Genomic DNA, 17,745 nt, shown 5'->3' on the forward strand with positions numbered 1-17,745 from the left:
TAAGTAGTTATAAATACGACGTATGATTTGCACGTTGATATTCAAATAAAAAATATGTATACGTGCGAGCGAGGATTCTTCATCCAGACTACAAGTTTATTATTTCGCAAAATCAAAGTTTGCACCATCAGACTCTTGCATTTCACGCGTAATAACAAAATAAACATATACATGCATATAAATGGTTTGCAATACAAGTAAAAACTTTGCAGCGCGAAATTTGCGCGCTGCCCTGCGATCGACGTATGCGAGCTTCTTGCTTGATCCGGAGCCAAGGAAGAGACAGGATACGCCTCCGACAACCCATGATCCTTGACACTTGGAAACGGGCCAAGCGCAGGTTCTCCGGGGGCGTCGAACTTATGCCGCCGGCAGGCTTCCAAAATTATAGCCCGGCTGCGTCAGCAACTACGGTGTTTGTTTTCATCTCGATGTCGGCACGACGATCCATATATATACTTTTTCATACCGCCTCTTATTTCAGTTTCGCGCCTATTATTTGCAATGACGAGAATGATTTTTTCAGCGATCTTTAGATTGAATAAACGACGCGAGATGAAAGATATTCAATACAGAGTATTCTCGCGCGTGCGATATCAAAAGCCGATATTATTTTTGCCAATGTGCAATATATATATATATATATATATATCAGTTACTTTAATCTCCTCAAAGAAAGCGGCGTCCCTCGGTTAGTTGCGGCGAAAAGAGAACGGTCGGAATGGTTTTCTAAAATCCGATTACTCCGGCCGACTTAAGCGGATTTTCGTGAAAACTACGTCAGGCCTGCGTTTGAAATCCATTGTACTTATAAACAAAAAGATGACAGGATTTATCTTTTCGTGTTTCTTTGTAATGAAATGACAATGAATTTTGTTCTCCTTTTTTACGAATAAGAATAGTTTCACGTAAGCATCGCGAAGAGCGATATAACATCTTCGGAACTGAAATTATATTTGGTGCGACATTTTTGTCTCATTTGCGAATTAATATTATTTTACACAGGATGCATATAAAATGCATTGTATTATGATGACATAATTAGCTGTTCTAGACTGGCTTAATAAGGAGGTAATATGTTAATTTATATATCATTTTTGCTAACTCGAGTATTTTCGACGAAGCATCTTTTATTATTTATACATATCTACTATCTATCATTGTTTCTATACATATCGATTATTTGCAGAAAACTTGGATATTATCTCTCATTATTTCAACCGAGTGAATTAATTATTCGCTATTTGTTACTTGTCACCCATCTTTGTAACTAAAACGTTACAAATTTTCCTATATTAAGTCGAAATATTTTTAGATCGTCCGATAGGAATGATTCGTTGATGTCGTAATTAATATGAATCTCGTTTTAATTGATTTCAGATTGAATTACTTGATGGCAGGCTTGAGTCCTATGTGGTATCACGCCACAAACGTCGCCTTACACGCCGGTGCGTGCATCTTGGTCACCAGAGTGAGCCTCGTGGTAGCTGCACTTCGGCCAGGATTCGCGGCTCTCGCCGGATTGTTATTCGCCACGCATCCTGTACACACGGAAGCGGTAAGTGATATTGCAAGATATAAATGCAATAAAATACTTTATCAATTAGTGATTTAAACATGTAATTTTAAATGAGAAATGCCAGAGTATAAGTTATATTAATATTTACAATCGTTAACACGATCGCGATCGGTTACGCCTCTTTTCAGCTGCAAAAGGCAAACTATTAGTTACGCACGCTTTACTCGATCCTCGTTATTCCGTGATTTCGTTTGCCTACCGTTCGCTTACCGTTAGTTAATATTCAATAGCAATATTCTCGCGAACATGTACTTACGCGTTACATAGTTCGCGGCATACACAATGGCAAATTCATTCTAAACCAAACAAAACAACAAGATTAGTAGTAGAGTCCACTCGTCGCGTAATCGCCTCGCGTGCGTGAATGGAGTCTGGCTGATCCGATTTTCGTAAGTGCATAAACATAATTAGCCTAATCTTATTATGGCTATGATCGTGACGAACAAAATTTGATGTGTTTGTTGCTCGAGATATATATAGAGAGAGAGAGGGAGAGACTGTTGCTTTAAGATAGACCTCTTTTTGCTGTAATCAACGTTGGCGTTTATCAGCCATAAGAGAGCCACTTAGGATGTCTGCGCATGCTACTTTTTAGACGAATCGTAAGTTTTCTTTGGAACTCTATACAGACCGAAGAGAAGCAGTATTAGAGAGAACTGCTAGCTTTCATCAAGTATTTCTACACGGCATTAGCGCGAGAATGATAAACTTCGACATCGTTAATAATATTACTCTACTTAACCTGCTTTACTTAAGTATATAACTATGAAGCTTTGTACGCTGTGTTATTGCCTAAAATTATATTATTACGTATTCCTAGAAATTGATGTTTATACAACGTTAGATTAGGAATTCAGTAAATACAATGCGAAATCATGCGTCAATAATTAAATAATACATTTGTTTAATATCGAAGACGATATACAAGTTGATAAAAGTCCGCCATTTTCTACATATCTATATAAAATCGTTAAAAGATAATGTAAACGATATATAATTTATATACATTTTAATTTTATATTATTTCAAAATAATTTTACATAAATATCGATGCATATGTATCGCACGTGCAAATTGGTTTTTTTTATTGATTTAATATTCTACTCAACGGAGTTCATATTTATTCACGACTCAAGAATTGAAAGCGAAACATCATACTGGCGAACAATGTGTGTTAATTTTTCGTAATTATGAATAAATAATGACATACACACAGACGAGAAAAATGTATGGGAATTAAATTCCATAGGCATGTATACAAAGGTGAATTCCGCGTCATTAGTTCAGAATCGTGCCTTTTGAGTGGAATTACTGACGGCATACGACACCGGTTCGCAAGTCCGGTCTCTGCCTATTACAAGCTCGGCCTGCTTGCCGGTCACGCACTGCATCCTGTTACAATCACGTGCGTGTAGTATTGCATGTATTATTCGTTGCGTGCACGGCAAACCCTCGTTGCCAGTGTCACTATTGTGATATCATGTTCATGTCGTGGGGCGGATATGGCTAAGTCAGATAATACTCATATTAGATCGAATAGTCTGCCAGACGAGATTATTTTTACATCAGATGGTACGACAATACCTCTTGTCATCGCACGAGGATTAACCATTTCTATCTGGTATTGAAAATTCATACAAAATAGTTCTTTTTTAGAAATTTTATCGATAGTTTTATCCGTTTTATATATGTAAAATTAATGTCACCTTTTAAATTTGGAAGCAGTAAAATCGGTGATATGGAATGTTTTCAGCACATTTCTGGACACGATAATTTCAATATTTACTCTCGTTCAAACTATTTTTATCCAATTACATTAAATATTGACACATCGGTCGGAGTGTTTGTTATCATTTTGCCTGTATCGCGACAAAATCGGCACAAAACTTTTTTATACGTTGTCATTAAAAATGTTTTTATTGTGTTCTTTTTTTCTTTAATTTATACTCTTTTGTCACGAAACGTTCATAAACTTGTCGCTAATATTAATAAATTATACTATATCGCGCACGAATATCGGAAATCTCGCGCTTCAATCGGAAAGCGCGACACCGCAATATTAACCTCCGGTTTACCCGCAACTCCCGTTTCGCCTGTCATGGTACAGGATCTGTTGTCACATCGGTGCTCGCATTACTCTGACAGCAATCGCCGGCTCTCTGCCATTCAAATTAGTCGATACCGTTTGACTCTATTTGTCGAAATGATTATCCAACGAAAGTGCCGCTTGTTTCCGGATTAAGTCGTTCATTCGGCCGTTGAAAGGAATCTCGTATTAATTAAGTACAACACCATTGAAGCGTTTGGCTTTTGGTCCAGTGTGAACCGGTTTGAATAAAGGACGCGTTCGCGAAAGGGTAGGAGAAAGAGGGGGTTGAAGAGGAATCGAGTGAAGAGGGATCACTGACCACTGTCCTGGACTTCGTCGTTTGTCCGTCGAACGCGGAAATCTCTACGATCGATCAATTACCATGCTCGTGTCGCTGTTCATTATATAGGCTGCATTCTACTCGTGCTCGTATGACTAATTAATTGGCAGGAGCTGAATAGGCATTTGCAGCTCGATCGAATAAGAAGCTGATCTTTTTACGTGAACATGACGAGCTTAATTGCAACAGCTAACATAATTGACAGTGAGTGTTAAGAGAGAAATATAATCATTTGCTTTATGTATACCAAAATTAAAGAAGAGAGAATTTTCATGTCTAAATATTTAAAAAATATTTTCAAATTCTCTGTTTCTTTTACATATTCATAAAACAGGCTATACAGTTGATATATGCGTATATTAAATATATTCCTCGATCAAAATATTTATGTATGCTGGATTTTCTAATAGTAATGTATTCCGTGTATGTATATGCATATACATATACATATGTATATAGAAATCCGCGATATATAAATATATTAATAATAAATTTTTCTGTAAAAAAAAAAAAATTAATAAATAAAAAACACAAATACATAATAAAGCATCTACATTATATTGTATATATAAAATTTTTATATGACATATAACATACAAGTTTTAAAAAATAAAAATAAAACATACAGATATATGTTTATTTATAAAAGTATATATTTGTATATTCATATATTCGATGTTTTTTATCATAAAATAAAAGTTTATCATTCATCGGTCGATGAAAAATTACATATTGGCGAGAAAAATTTAAAGCGCAGGATATATTCGAATCAATAAGTCGTTAAAGAAATAATTGCCGCTCATAAATATCACGATACATGAATTAAAATTCCCATTTCCCCCGATGCTTCGATTCCTATTTCAAATGAATAAATTGTACAATATATCTATTTAAATAAATAACTGTTGCTTTGCTACATTTACAAATTGTTAATACTGAGAATTAAATAACCACATTGTGATAATAGCTAAAATTGTCATATAATAGTGATTTAGTGTTATTAAATAATAAAGAATGTTATGGTTTTTTCTTGCGGAGCTTCTCAAAGGTTAAACATGATCCGCACTTTTTGTTACGAGATTGATTAATTTATTAAAAATTATATTTTTAATTGAAAGAATCTATAATCATTAAACTGCAATTATTATATGTTTGAGTTTCAAATATTTGCTTATACCGCAATTTTTTGTTTTGTTTCAATATGTATTTAATTTATGCCGTTATGATTGGCAATTAAATACGAAAAATAATAATAGGTACGTAAATCGAATGACTGTCTTTTCAAAATAGAACAAAAAAGTTTTATTTTATCTGAAACATAAATCTTAGTTAATAAAAATACTAGTAAAAATCTTGAGAAGTTAAAGGATATTTTTGTGTTATAAATTCTAATATTAATATTACAGATTATTATGTTTTATTACTTATTATTGCATTAACATGATGTTTTTATAAGAAATAAATAATCGGAGAAAATGTTAAAAAATACTTATTTTTGATAAGATTTGCGTCTTTCGATTCTTTCCTAATTGTCTTACATTATTTTTATTGTTAGCTATATATTAGTCGCCGGATATCATAATTTGTATGTGAAATGAATAATCTAAAATAATAGTAAATTATTTTATAAAATAAAATAATTTCTATTTTATAAAATATTTTTCTAGCTACATCGGGAAATATCTAGTCTATTAACCAGTTTGGTTAACTTAGCACAAGAAATTGAATACTTGTTATGCAGACACAATATACAAAAAATTAAAATTTGATTCAATTAGAAAGAAAACATAAGTTTGTGTACTAGCAGATTTGGGAATGTAAGAATTAATGAACAAACAGTGCGAATTTTAAATGCGATTACTAAATAAATATTCAATACTGTAACTCAATAATCGGTTCGTAAATATTATATTTTTGAAGCTTTAAAAAAAGTCTAGGCCTTCTTTTATTTTCTACGCGTATAAAATCGACAATAAAGAAGAACAATTCCTTGAAAAATTATAACTATTTTATCGCACTCAAATGCGCTCGTTTTCATACAATAGAAATAGCTCGTTATTAAGTGAATGTAACGAAACGATTTCCACAAGAGAAAGTGTAGATTAGAGAAATGGCATTTGAAAGAGAATCACAAAGCTTATATAAGCTCTGCTGTTATAATAATTACTTTAGATAAAGTAATCTTATCATTGTTTACGATATTTAGCAATATTTAATGTTTTTTCTTTTTATTCAGCTTTTTTCTTAGTTTTTTTATGGTATTTTTTATGCACATTATTGTGTACAATGATACAAGCAAGAAATTATTATAATAAAATATATTACTTTTCATTGTATCATTGAATCTAATTTGGTTATAGCATACGATAACTCGAAAAAAAATATTAATTCAACAAACTTTTTACATATTCGTTACATAACAATAATAAGATTACTTGGTTCTTATAAAATAATCTCAAGATTATATATCCTTTAGCAACCTTTATTTATTATATGCTCAAAGAAATGTGATTAAAGGCAAAAACCAGACTTAATTATTCACAGTGCGCTACTTCATCTTCCAAAAGATGCTTGAAATGAAATTTTAGAATTTATATGGAATATGAGCCCTTATCATAAATAAATAAGTATTTATCCAAGATGGAAAAACAGCTAATAATTTGATAAGAAGACATGTTATATAAAATTTATTTTGGGTTCGAGATTTGGGTCTCTGCTTAAACGCGGATGCCTTTGAAAACTGTTTAGCCGTATTGTCTCAAAGCATCCCTTGAATTGAAAAAGAAGAACGCGGTTCTTCCGCTTCGCGTATGTATTGTCGAAAGCAAACGGGTGGGCTAAAACAAAATACGTGTTCCGTTTCACGATGTACGGAAGAGAAGTCGCTGGCTCGAAACACTCACGGAAGAGAAGAGAGGAACAAGGAAGCAAAGGGAAGAAAGATCGAGCGAGATGCGAGTCCAGAATGCTTTCTCTTTTCACTTAAAAGAACTAAAGAGCATCAGCGTGCATACCGGAATGTTTTCCAGGTATTGTTAGGGGAAAGGAGAACGGGGCTGATGCATTCCCGTTAAATCATTCGTAAAATCGTAGGTGCCTTCGCGGCAAACTGCGATCTTTCCAACGCGAAAACTGCGGTATTTCTTTGTGTGCAACAGTCCGTCCATTTTGAAAAATCAACAGGATTGTCAGTCACCAAGGATATCACTTGTCCGCGAGAAAATAAAAGAGGAATTTTGACATTCCAGTGTGCAAAAGTCCGCAATAAATTGCAGCATGTCTCTTTTTTCTTTTATACATAGTAAAGAGGATTAGCATGATTTAAATACTGTTCAAATTTTTTCTCGTTTTGTTCAATTCATTATTCGTGAAATATCTTTCTACATCTGTCGCAAGATTGATGTTAAGTGATTATACTTTTTATAATTCCTCTTTTTCTTTTCGAATGTAGCGAAAACCACGAAACTTTATTTCCTAATATTGATGCATAACAGAATGCGCGTCGTATGCGTTGAATATTTCACAATTCTGTATAGAAATTTAAAGTTGTTATAGTTGTAGCTAAAAATTATACGTACCGATGCATCGAAAATAGTACGCGAAAGTGCTTTCTAAACTCTGCAAGTTTTTATTCTTTTTTTAACTTTTTCTATAGTAAATCTCTTGATAAAATGTAATCATCGAAAATTATATGAATATTGAAAATCATGTCCGTCATTTATTGAAATATGGATAGACATTATGCAGTATGGCAAACTCATATCCTGATATGGAATAATTGTGCTTAATACATATAATAGCTTGGTTACTAAATTAAGGGAAGCTCAATCGGTTGGCCTAGATTAACAAAGTAATTCACGGATCCCTATGGATTACCGATGACCAGTACCTCGGAATTAGTAAAGCCCTTGTAGATTATGCATTCCTATGACAATCGGCTATCGAAATTGATTGATATATGTATAAATTCTATCAAAATTTTTAACTATATTCATTTACTATCTTTATACTTCCTGCCATTTATTATTGATAAACGACATGTACATTCAGTAAAGTTATTTGTTGTTAAATACTTAACAACAGGAAGTGAAATAGACTCATTTAATAACTTATTGCAACTTATTAAAAATGGATATTTTATATTCAATTTTACATTATTCTATATTATAATTTAATATATTATAATTCTATATTATAATTCTATATTATAATTTTATATTATATTCTATTATTAATGGGAAAGATGAAATTTTTAATATTCGATTACATTTCTTTACTGAATCATAATGATTTATCTTAGCAAGGCAATAAAAAATAAATGATAGATAATAAATTAAATAGATCAATAAAATAATTAAGAAAATCTTGATATCGACCGTGATGTAATAAGTGATTAAATCGTAGCAGTTTTATGCCGTAAAGGAAATATATATAATTGCCTGTATGATACATTATTATCATGTACAAAATCCGATAAAGGTTCTATAAGAGCAACGTTAAAAAAGGTATCGCGGAATATGAAAATTTCGAGAACAGGATAATTATCTCGTCGCACGTTTGAGTCTATTAATTAAGTACGTTCGCCTTCGTCCTTTTGTGGCAATCAAAAAGGTTCTAGGGAGACATATTCATTATCTCGCGGACCATCGATTTCGACGTTCTTACCCGAGGGGAATCCGCGGACGTCGGTCGGCCAAGTCGGCGACGACGACCTGGAGTTAACAGCGCGAGTTTAAAAGTGATTTATCTCTGATTTATGGAGGAAAGAGCACGGTACGCGGAAGCCGAAAGTTTCTCGGCTTCTCGGCGACGAGGCGGAAAGAATTATCGGCCGGGCACAATGGACAGGCGGTGATATCGTTTACACGTCGAATCCCACGGCCGTTCGTTCTGCAGAAAAGACAAAAAGAATATCGGCTGCCTTCCTCGTCTTGGCCGAAGAAAAAATATCGCGGCTTCTGCGAGCTCGGCGGATTTTCAGACCCCGAGCTATGCTAGAAACGGAAATGCCCGCCGTCGAGATGGTTGCAGTTGAGAATGCAGTTGATTTCTTTTTTTTCTTTTTTTACAGCGAGAGAAGTTTGTAATGAAAAATTTAATTCGCCGAGAAAACCGGAGAGTTATTCGCAACAGAATATTTTCGCTACGGTAAGCATTTTATACCTGCTTCCGCACATCACTGTGTTCATTCTACGCCGGCCTTTGATATTTCTCGCGTTTTAAGATATTCCCCTCTCGTATATGTATATCTCTTTAGACTAGTCTATCTATCTACCTATCTATCTGCGAATAGTTCGTGTGTGCTTTATATTCCCAAAGCTTAATGAAGAATTTGATGCAAATGTACCGACGTCAATCTAAGTTCTTGTTGCCGTAACGCGCGGTATAAACGCAATTTATCTAAAAGCACTTACACATTATTGGCAAGATTTCGCCTTGCTACGTTCCTCTTGGCCGCATGCGTTTGCGAAATCCCGCAGTGAAATATTCATGGCGACGGTATTCGCAACTACCAGCGGCGTAATTCCGCGCACGATTCGTAGGACGTCGATTCAAAGTAGAGGAGGTAACCTCGTTTCATGCGGACGAAACTTTTCTCTTCCCGGTTTCCACCGGTGTTCCTCCTTTTGAGCTGACGTCGAAACGTTACAGGAAACGTGTCGCTCCGTTCCCAAAGGAGCTTCGTCGAGCAGTCGATGTTCAGAAAATATCCGTAGGTTGGTGACGCGAGCAAAAATATTTGTCGGCGATCAAAGGTCGAAGTGCGCCTGTAAAAGTGCAATTTTATGCAAAACACATTTGCAACGAATTGAAACAATAAAACGAAATAGTTTATTAAACATATAACAATTCGCGCTTTGTCGCTTTCGCTTGTGAAACAACAAAGCATAGACGTTCGAAACGATTTAACTTGACTTTTATCTTTTTTTTCTCTCTTTCACTCTCGGAGCCTCTTCTCCCTCATTCTCTCATCAGTTTAACGCTTGACACAAAAGGGTGTCGCTGGCGTATCCCCTTGTCTCGTCGTCCCTATCCCGGAAACAGCCGGAAGTAGGAAGGTATCAGCTGGCTGGAGTCTGAAGCTGAGAGTTCCAAGTCTTGATTGCACGATTCATAACGTTCTCAGAATCCGGGTTCAGTTATTCGTTCAGTTCCCATCCCTTAACTTACGCCACGTGATATGGCACGACGACGAATTCTCACATCCGGACAAGGTGGATCGCTCGTTACGGTCGAAACTCGAATTTGCGCCAGGATAGAGAGCGATCAGAGGATTATGTCGGATCTAAGAGGCGTGCAGAGGAACGAGTGCTTCTCTCCAGCGCGAGTGTAGCGAGCGCACCGAACTTGGCAATTTATCATTTTCAACGTAGAATCATTTATTTCGCGGCGCACGAGCAATATTTTAGAAGGACATTCCAAAACATTTCCAGCGTTTTCGTATCTGCAAGCTACCGTCCGTCGGTCTTTTCTATTCACAAGCTGGAAAACATTTTTTAAGGAGTTGAAAGGTAAGAATTGAATGAGAAAAAAAAATCCACCGGAGCAACGATTTAAAAAAGCTACAAGCGCGAGATCGAAATTAAAAGAAACCGGCCATGTAAGAAATATTCCATCTAAAATTTCATGTGTGAAGGGTTAAATTGAACGAACAAATTAAATTGATTTCAACGCGTAATATATTTTTCCATCTGTTAAAATATATTAAAATAACGTATGGAGAGATTAATTTTCTTCTCTCTTTTTAATTTTACGTTTTATCGAGCGCCTACATTTTCATATCGTTATTCCACGTCCTGTCAGTTTTCCGTTTCCATGATGCGGAAAACTTCACCATTGAACTCTCCATTATAGTTGACGTACACGCTATCTCTATATATGCATCTTTATAGATATATGTCCTTTGAGAGCGATGCTGAACTTTTATAAGCGTTCTACAAACAAGATCATAGAAGCTCTTCTTCACATAAGTATATTTTGTAAGCAGACTTTCTAAGCATTTGTTTTTAACGCAATTTATATTTTATTTCTAATACGTTGTTTTGAGTCGCCGTATATTAATACAAAATATAGAACAATTAATTATAAAAGAAATTATTAACGTTATAACACAGTAATGCCTTCTGCTTGCAATATACTACGTGCAACATGAATACATTATGATATAATGTAGACATACGCAAACTGTCATTTTCTTCGAATCGATCATAAAACAAGGCGAACGCGTCCCTTATTTGGCTTTAGAACGTGGATGGAGACACGTGCGGCCAATTGAAGTTCCATTCCACAAAAGTTGCTCCGGCAACTTCCTAGCGACCTCTCCGCTCCCGGACTCAACTCGAGGAAAACCGCAGGAACCTCTGTGACGGTAATTGCGGACAAATAGAGAAAATACTTTTGATAGTGGCCGCAATGACGATCATCCCAATGTTCCGTACGAGCGGTTAGACGTTTCATTAAAGGATATTGCTCAGGGGATGGAAAAGGGGTAAGAGGGGATGCAAACTTCTTAAGGGTGAACCGGTTGCAGCATGCCGGTTTGACGACGGCGGGTTGGTGAACCAACGAGAAAGTAGCTCCTCTTCCCCGACAATCGTTTGCTCGAGAAATCTCCGGTAAGACGTCACCAATTATTAGATCATCGATGCGAGAATAGTACTCCAATCGCGGAAATGGTCGAATCGGATAAAACGATTAATTGAAATTGAATATTTTTTGCTAAGATTTTGCACGTATTTGATATATTCTTTTGGTTATTCTTTCGCGATAGAATGCTATTATCTAAATGTTGCGTAGCATAAAATCACGTATATTTCTTACGATTGTTACGTGTCGTATTTATTGCAATTTTATCACGATTTGAAATTACGGGCAGCCGCGTTATCGCTATTTCAAAATAAAATCAAAGATATGTTCGCTTACACAAATAAGAAAAAAGAAAACTAGGAGAAGTCAAGTACCTGCCTATTCTTTTCTCGTCCTTTTCCACTCTGTTATCTGTTTGTGCTGCCAACAACTGACACAGAATACAGACGAGGTTAACAAGGTTGTCAGAATGATTCTCAGAGCGTTACAAATAGAGATATAAAAATACAAGTTATCGTTATACTTCGTAATAAGTGACTATTGCTACGTTAATATCACAAGTTCCTTATAATATTACTGTTTATAGAAAACGATGCTATCGAGTCTCTTTCATTATCGGTTTGGCGTTTGTCCACTTCGTTAGTCTTTTATAAAGTTCGGAGGGATTTAACGATGCCATTGTCGCGAGAAAGAGAAAATGGAGAGCAAACAGTAGTCTGTAAGAAGCTGAGGCTTTATTAAAACCTTCTATAATATTAAAGAGGTCGGAATACTACCGGCTTCTTGTACGTGCTTATATTCGCGAATAACGGCGGCTCCCAGAACATTTAGACTGCACCAAAACTGTACATTCTTGTTACATTAAAAGATTATATAAAAATATAGTTTCGCATTATTATACGCGCGAATGCATATCTTTTATTATTCTATAAATGGACGAGTTTTAAAAAAACGATTCTGTTTTATTATGTATACATTATTATAAACATCAATATACATAAAATATTAGAACGTGCTATGCATAAAATGCATATTAATTATATATTTTTCAGAATAACAGTAGAATAATATCAGAAAAAATAAATGAATGTGTGATTGAATCTTTTTATTATTATTTTCTAATAAAATATAATAAAATGTAACACTTTGTTCTTTCTTGTATCGCAGTTTAGCGATTTCAGTTTACGGACGATTAAATGTAAATGAAAAGGATTTTCGGGACTCGTTGTTATTGTTACTAGGCGCATTGCAGGTATGTTTACTACAGTTGACTTGTTGTTACGGCGTAAGGTATGTATTGTATAATCGCGCTGGCGTGTACCTTTCAAACGAGGTGCTCTCTCTTGAACGCCGTTATACTTTACAGCATTGTTCCCTCTCGCGAGAAGCGCCTCGTTCGCGCTTAGGCTGCAGGCATGAGAGTCAAGTGACCGAGCTGTCGTTTCGTGGTTACGACGTCGTTGCCGCATCAGTGTATATTGCCGGTGAAAGAGGGACCCTACCATCGGTGCCGCGCCGCGGAAAGGGACGGGCGTGCTCGAGAGAGGGATGGGTTTACCCGCAAAGCTCGGTTTTAGGCCAAATTAAACATGAAGCTGCGCGATCGTTCCGGTTCGTGGAGTGTTTCCTTCACAGGAGATTCAACGCCAGGAATTGAGCCTGGCATGCGTCTTCTCCCTGATACCATCGCGCACAGTATTTGAACGTTTAAATTTATATCATCATTCAAACGAATATATATTGCAAAGTCAGAAATATTAACCCTCAGTTACCTTTTTGGGTTACGTTAATCCATATCAAAAATGATTTTTTCGAAATTTTAGAAAATTACTTTTTATTTTTTCTCAAATATCTCGAGTGGTAGAAATCTGGTGACATTTGTACCGATATATGCTTTTTCTTACTATCTGGCGTATCGATTAAAAAAAAAATACTTTAAAATAGCTTTATTAGATCCAGAAATATAAACAAAAGAAGACTCTGGGTTACTCTAACCCGTGAGTGGTAAAATAGGGTGGCCAAAAATGAGTGGTAACTGAGGGTTAAAGCTGATCAAAAGGGAGATCGGAGAGAAAAAGAGTGAGCTTACATCTTTACCTTCGTCTTCATTCGTCTTATAACTTTAATGTAACTTTAAGTGATATACGATATCAATTTTCATGTAGCATTTCACAAACATGAGTTATATCGAGCAGATTCGTATCGAGCAGAATAATGACATTTAAAATAATGATTTAATTTACTTACTCGTTTCGTAATTATTCGCGAAATATTTGCGAATTAACTAATTAAAACAATTATTCTCATCGTGTGCTCTAGCAGAATTATCTTTCGTTAATGTACAATCGATTGTGACATTATCCCGCAGAGAGCTTGTATTACTCACATTGGAAATTTGACGTATGTTGCAGGTCGTTGCACGTCATCGTTGATATGCATCATTACTTTTCTCTCCCCTTGTTGGCTGCGGTTTACCACGTTAAATGACGATATTAATTAATTTGAGAATATTAATATTATGGAAGCGCATGTTTAATTCGTTATCGCATACAGCAGCAGAACTGAGAGAAACGCAAAAATAAATACTCAGAGATTCCTACTTACGCGATAGTATTATTAACATGAGACACATTTAAGTTTTATAGAAAATGTAATTTAATAATTTAATTTACTAATTAACTGTACTATTTAAATATCTTCGGAAAATAACAGTGAAAAATGTAAAAGAGATTTCAAGATGATATTATTTAGCAGTTTCATAAAATTCTCCATAAAACTTTTGCATAGATATTCCGACGTTAGTCAACTGGGTTATTAATATCTGAATAATAGTCCACGCTTCCAGGAAATAAAAAGAAAAACGTATTGATTTAAGAGAGAAAAGAATTGAGGAAGAAAACTTAAAGAAAACTAGGACTTGGAGTTATCTCAAAATAACGAGCAAACTCTTAAGAAAGTGTAGCGCTTCATATAATCAATTAGAACTCCAGAACGAGTGAGATGCTAATGGAGTTCGACTAAGTACAAACTAGAGCAAACTAGTGTCGAGTCGAATGAACGCATCAGCTTCCTCAGGCGTCGTATCTATCTATATTGCAAATCCGTCGTCATGCGTAGAAAGCAAGCGATCGCAAACTGCTGCATTCCTCGATCACGCTATCTTTTTTATATCAAATTTTATATTTTAGAAAGAAATATGCCCGTACAAATATGTTCTTTAGCAGTACTAATATAATAAAAAGAAACTATTAAATTTTGGGAAATTTATAGAAAAAATATTTAAAAGAATTTCGAAATCAATTGAAAAAATGAAAAAAAGCTTTCTATGAGATTAAAATGAATAGTAAACAATTATTCATTTATGTTCTCATTTTGCATATTATTTATTGCAAATTACAATAAATATTTATCGTACGTCATTCTTGGTTTTGAAGAATTCTTTGTTTTGAAGAATTATCCATTATCCCTTGCCATAAATCTGACAGGTGCCGAAGAAATCTATCGCAAAGTGGTCATCGTAATCTCTGTTATCTTACGCAGACCTTTCGGTTATGGTCCCTTGCTTCCAGTAAAAAGAGAGAAAGAGAGAGAGAGAAAGAGAGAGAAAGCCTGCTTTGGACTCGGTTCTCATTCCTCTTGACGTTGACGGAGTATTGTTTCCTCGAGCAAGATTTCCTCCGGGTCCACTTGCTACAAGAGCAGCAAGGATGGAGATATGGCAAAAAAAGGATGAGATTGTAATGAAACGTCAACTCAATGCTTATCTTCGTCGGAATGTTCGATTAACCGATCAAAACAATATTTTCGAAGATATTTTAAGTAATGCTCGATAATATTTTTTCTTTTCTTCTTTGATGCAAACTATTAAAAGTACATTATATATTTTGCTCACGTATTTCACATGTTTTATAGTCACGCCAAAGTTGAAGGATAAATGCTAATTGTTACTCTTCTCTCTGGTGCTGTTTTACTATAATTGAATGATTAATTGCATCTCCGTTCTCGCGCGCCGCTGAAAGCGTATATTCATCAATGTCTCTCGTGCATATCTATAATTACAGTTCTCAATAATAATTTTAGCGTCGGTTATGAATCATAATGTCGTTTATTTTCAATGCATCTTTGAATTATTTGTCAAACGTATCGGAGTATAATATATTGCTAAATAAGGTATCATCAACGCTTAATAATTATGATAAATTTAACTCGCTATTATGCGAGAATAATTTCAAATATGTAGGTCAAATGATTGAAATATATAATTAATTTAGCATTTTAATCAATGATACGCGTAATACACGTATATGATAAATTTAAATATGCTTACACGCACATACATAAATAGTGTGCAAAATATAATGATCGGAGTGTCTAGATATATGTATATTGACTCAATAAGATGTTTGAAATGTGAAAATACTTCGATTTAAGAAAAAGAATCCTAACATGTTTCTTGAGAAAGAACTTTATGCCAGGAATTCGCTGATTTCTCACCATTTCTGTCTCGCATTTCTGTTGCCCTGGCAGATTGTATCCCTGCGATTCTCCGTGGAATTAATTCGTTAAGAGGTGGGAGGTTGGCCGTTCTACCGTGATAGACGGGGTTCGTAAATTTTAGAGGTACACCTGGTACTCTAACCTAGTAGGACGGAAGGAAGGAAGGAAGGAAGGAAGAGAGATGAGTACGACGGGTAAATCCAGCTTCCGGTAGCAGGTCGGCTTCCCCTAGCTGGAGTTGATCCTTGAGAACCTCGGTTATTCACTCGTTGCTAGACTGTCGATAACTTGGATACAATCTTAACCTTGCCCACTTTCGTTTTTCCTTCCCACTTTTATGTACTCGCTCGTCTTGTCCGTCATCTCGTTTGCCACGGGGATCTTTGGTTCGGCTTCTTCACACATCTTCCGGATCAGACATCTTTTCGTTTTACACCGCTAAATCCAATATCATGCTGTCGTTTCATATTTTCTGAGAGGATTTAGGCATAGCCCTTTTGCTTTTATTGCATTTCTGCTTTTCCCTTTTCGCTTCTAAGATAGGAGAAACTCGGATGACAAGTTGCTTATAACCGCAACTTGTTGAATGAATAAAATTTCTCTGAAAACAAACTCAAGTGCACGTGCTTGAGTCTTAAACTACTACAGTATATATAAATGTATATATGTGTACGCACACAGATATATACATTAAAAATGCAAGCACTTATATCTGGCATTTATATATTGCAGCAAGGCTGCTATGACGCTGTGTGACGTTGTAATATTATGTATTACTATATCTCATCTCATTTTATGTCGCAGGTGACTGGCATCGTAGGCAGAGCGGATGTTCTGGCGTGCATTTTCTTTTTACTATCCTTCCTTGCCTATCACGGGTGAGTATGGCTTAAACTCTTATAGACTTACTAGCTAGTTGACTTGATATTTCATTTCTTTTTCAAGTTAACACAAATACGAACGCATTTTATATATTAAATTTCTATTTACATTTTGGAGTTACACAAAGGAGAATTTGATTGAACTATGCTGAGAGAAGAGAAAAGAGGCTCGCTCCATTTCACGCATACAAATCTAATGAGTTACGAAGTTGAATAGAATAGAATACCTCCCTGTAAACCCAGGAGAACTTAGAAACTGCGTCTACGTCAAGAATGTCGAGCGACACTTAATGTCGCGACGACGCTAGTCTGACGCCAAAATAGCGACCCCCATTCGTTTTCATGAACATAGAACCTGAAAATTATAAACTAAACTAATTTACTCCACGAACTACTACCATAGCTATGCGGGAGCGTCGTAAATGTGCCCCGGGGGTCGCTCACATCGATCTTCAGTGTTAGAGCTAGAAGAAGAACGACTTCACGCTCAAAACAATTTCAATTATGTTTCGGAAGAGACATTATTCTAGCGGTATTCATTTTAATTCAATGTAGATGTATTCCGCCACTTATCCTATCTACTTTTGGAATAAATTTAATTAACTAGATAAGAAAGCGCGCGGTGATACTCGAAACCAAAATTTCATGACGAAAAAAATCTGTAAAGACGAACTTCATCGCGAAAGCCTTAAAAAGCTTCCGTGAAGGTATTCTAACATAAAAGAGCGGCCGTTGAAGGCAAGAAGGTAAAATTCTGTCTGTATATAGAACT

The 17,745-nt window shown here is 35.3% G+C and overlaps 1 protein-coding gene across 5 annotated transcripts in view; it reads left to right on the top strand.

Moving 5' to 3' along the window:
- Positions 1-17,745, top strand: part of LOC114933108 (protein O-mannosyl-transferase TMTC1) — a 162,326-nt gene that overhangs the window by 86,461 nt on the left and 58,120 nt on the right. For all 5 annotated transcript variants that reach the window (XM_029305572.2, XM_029305575.2, XM_085484089.1 and 2 more), the window contains 2 exons: positions 1,381-1,558; positions 16,897-16,970. In XM_029305572.2, the coding sequence (XP_029161405.1) occupies positions 1,381-1,558; positions 16,897-16,970 (252 nt within the window). The remainder of the gene's footprint in view (positions 1-1,380; positions 1,559-16,896; positions 16,971-17,745) is intronic.

This window comes from Nylanderia fulva, unplaced genomic scaffold (assembly GCF_048542155.1).
Source record: "Nylanderia fulva isolate GAGA-0341 unplaced genomic scaffold, ASM4854215v1 Scaffold29, whole genome shotgun sequence".
Classification (NCBI taxonomy): domain Eukaryota; kingdom Metazoa; phylum Arthropoda; class Insecta; order Hymenoptera; family Formicidae; genus Nylanderia; species Nylanderia fulva.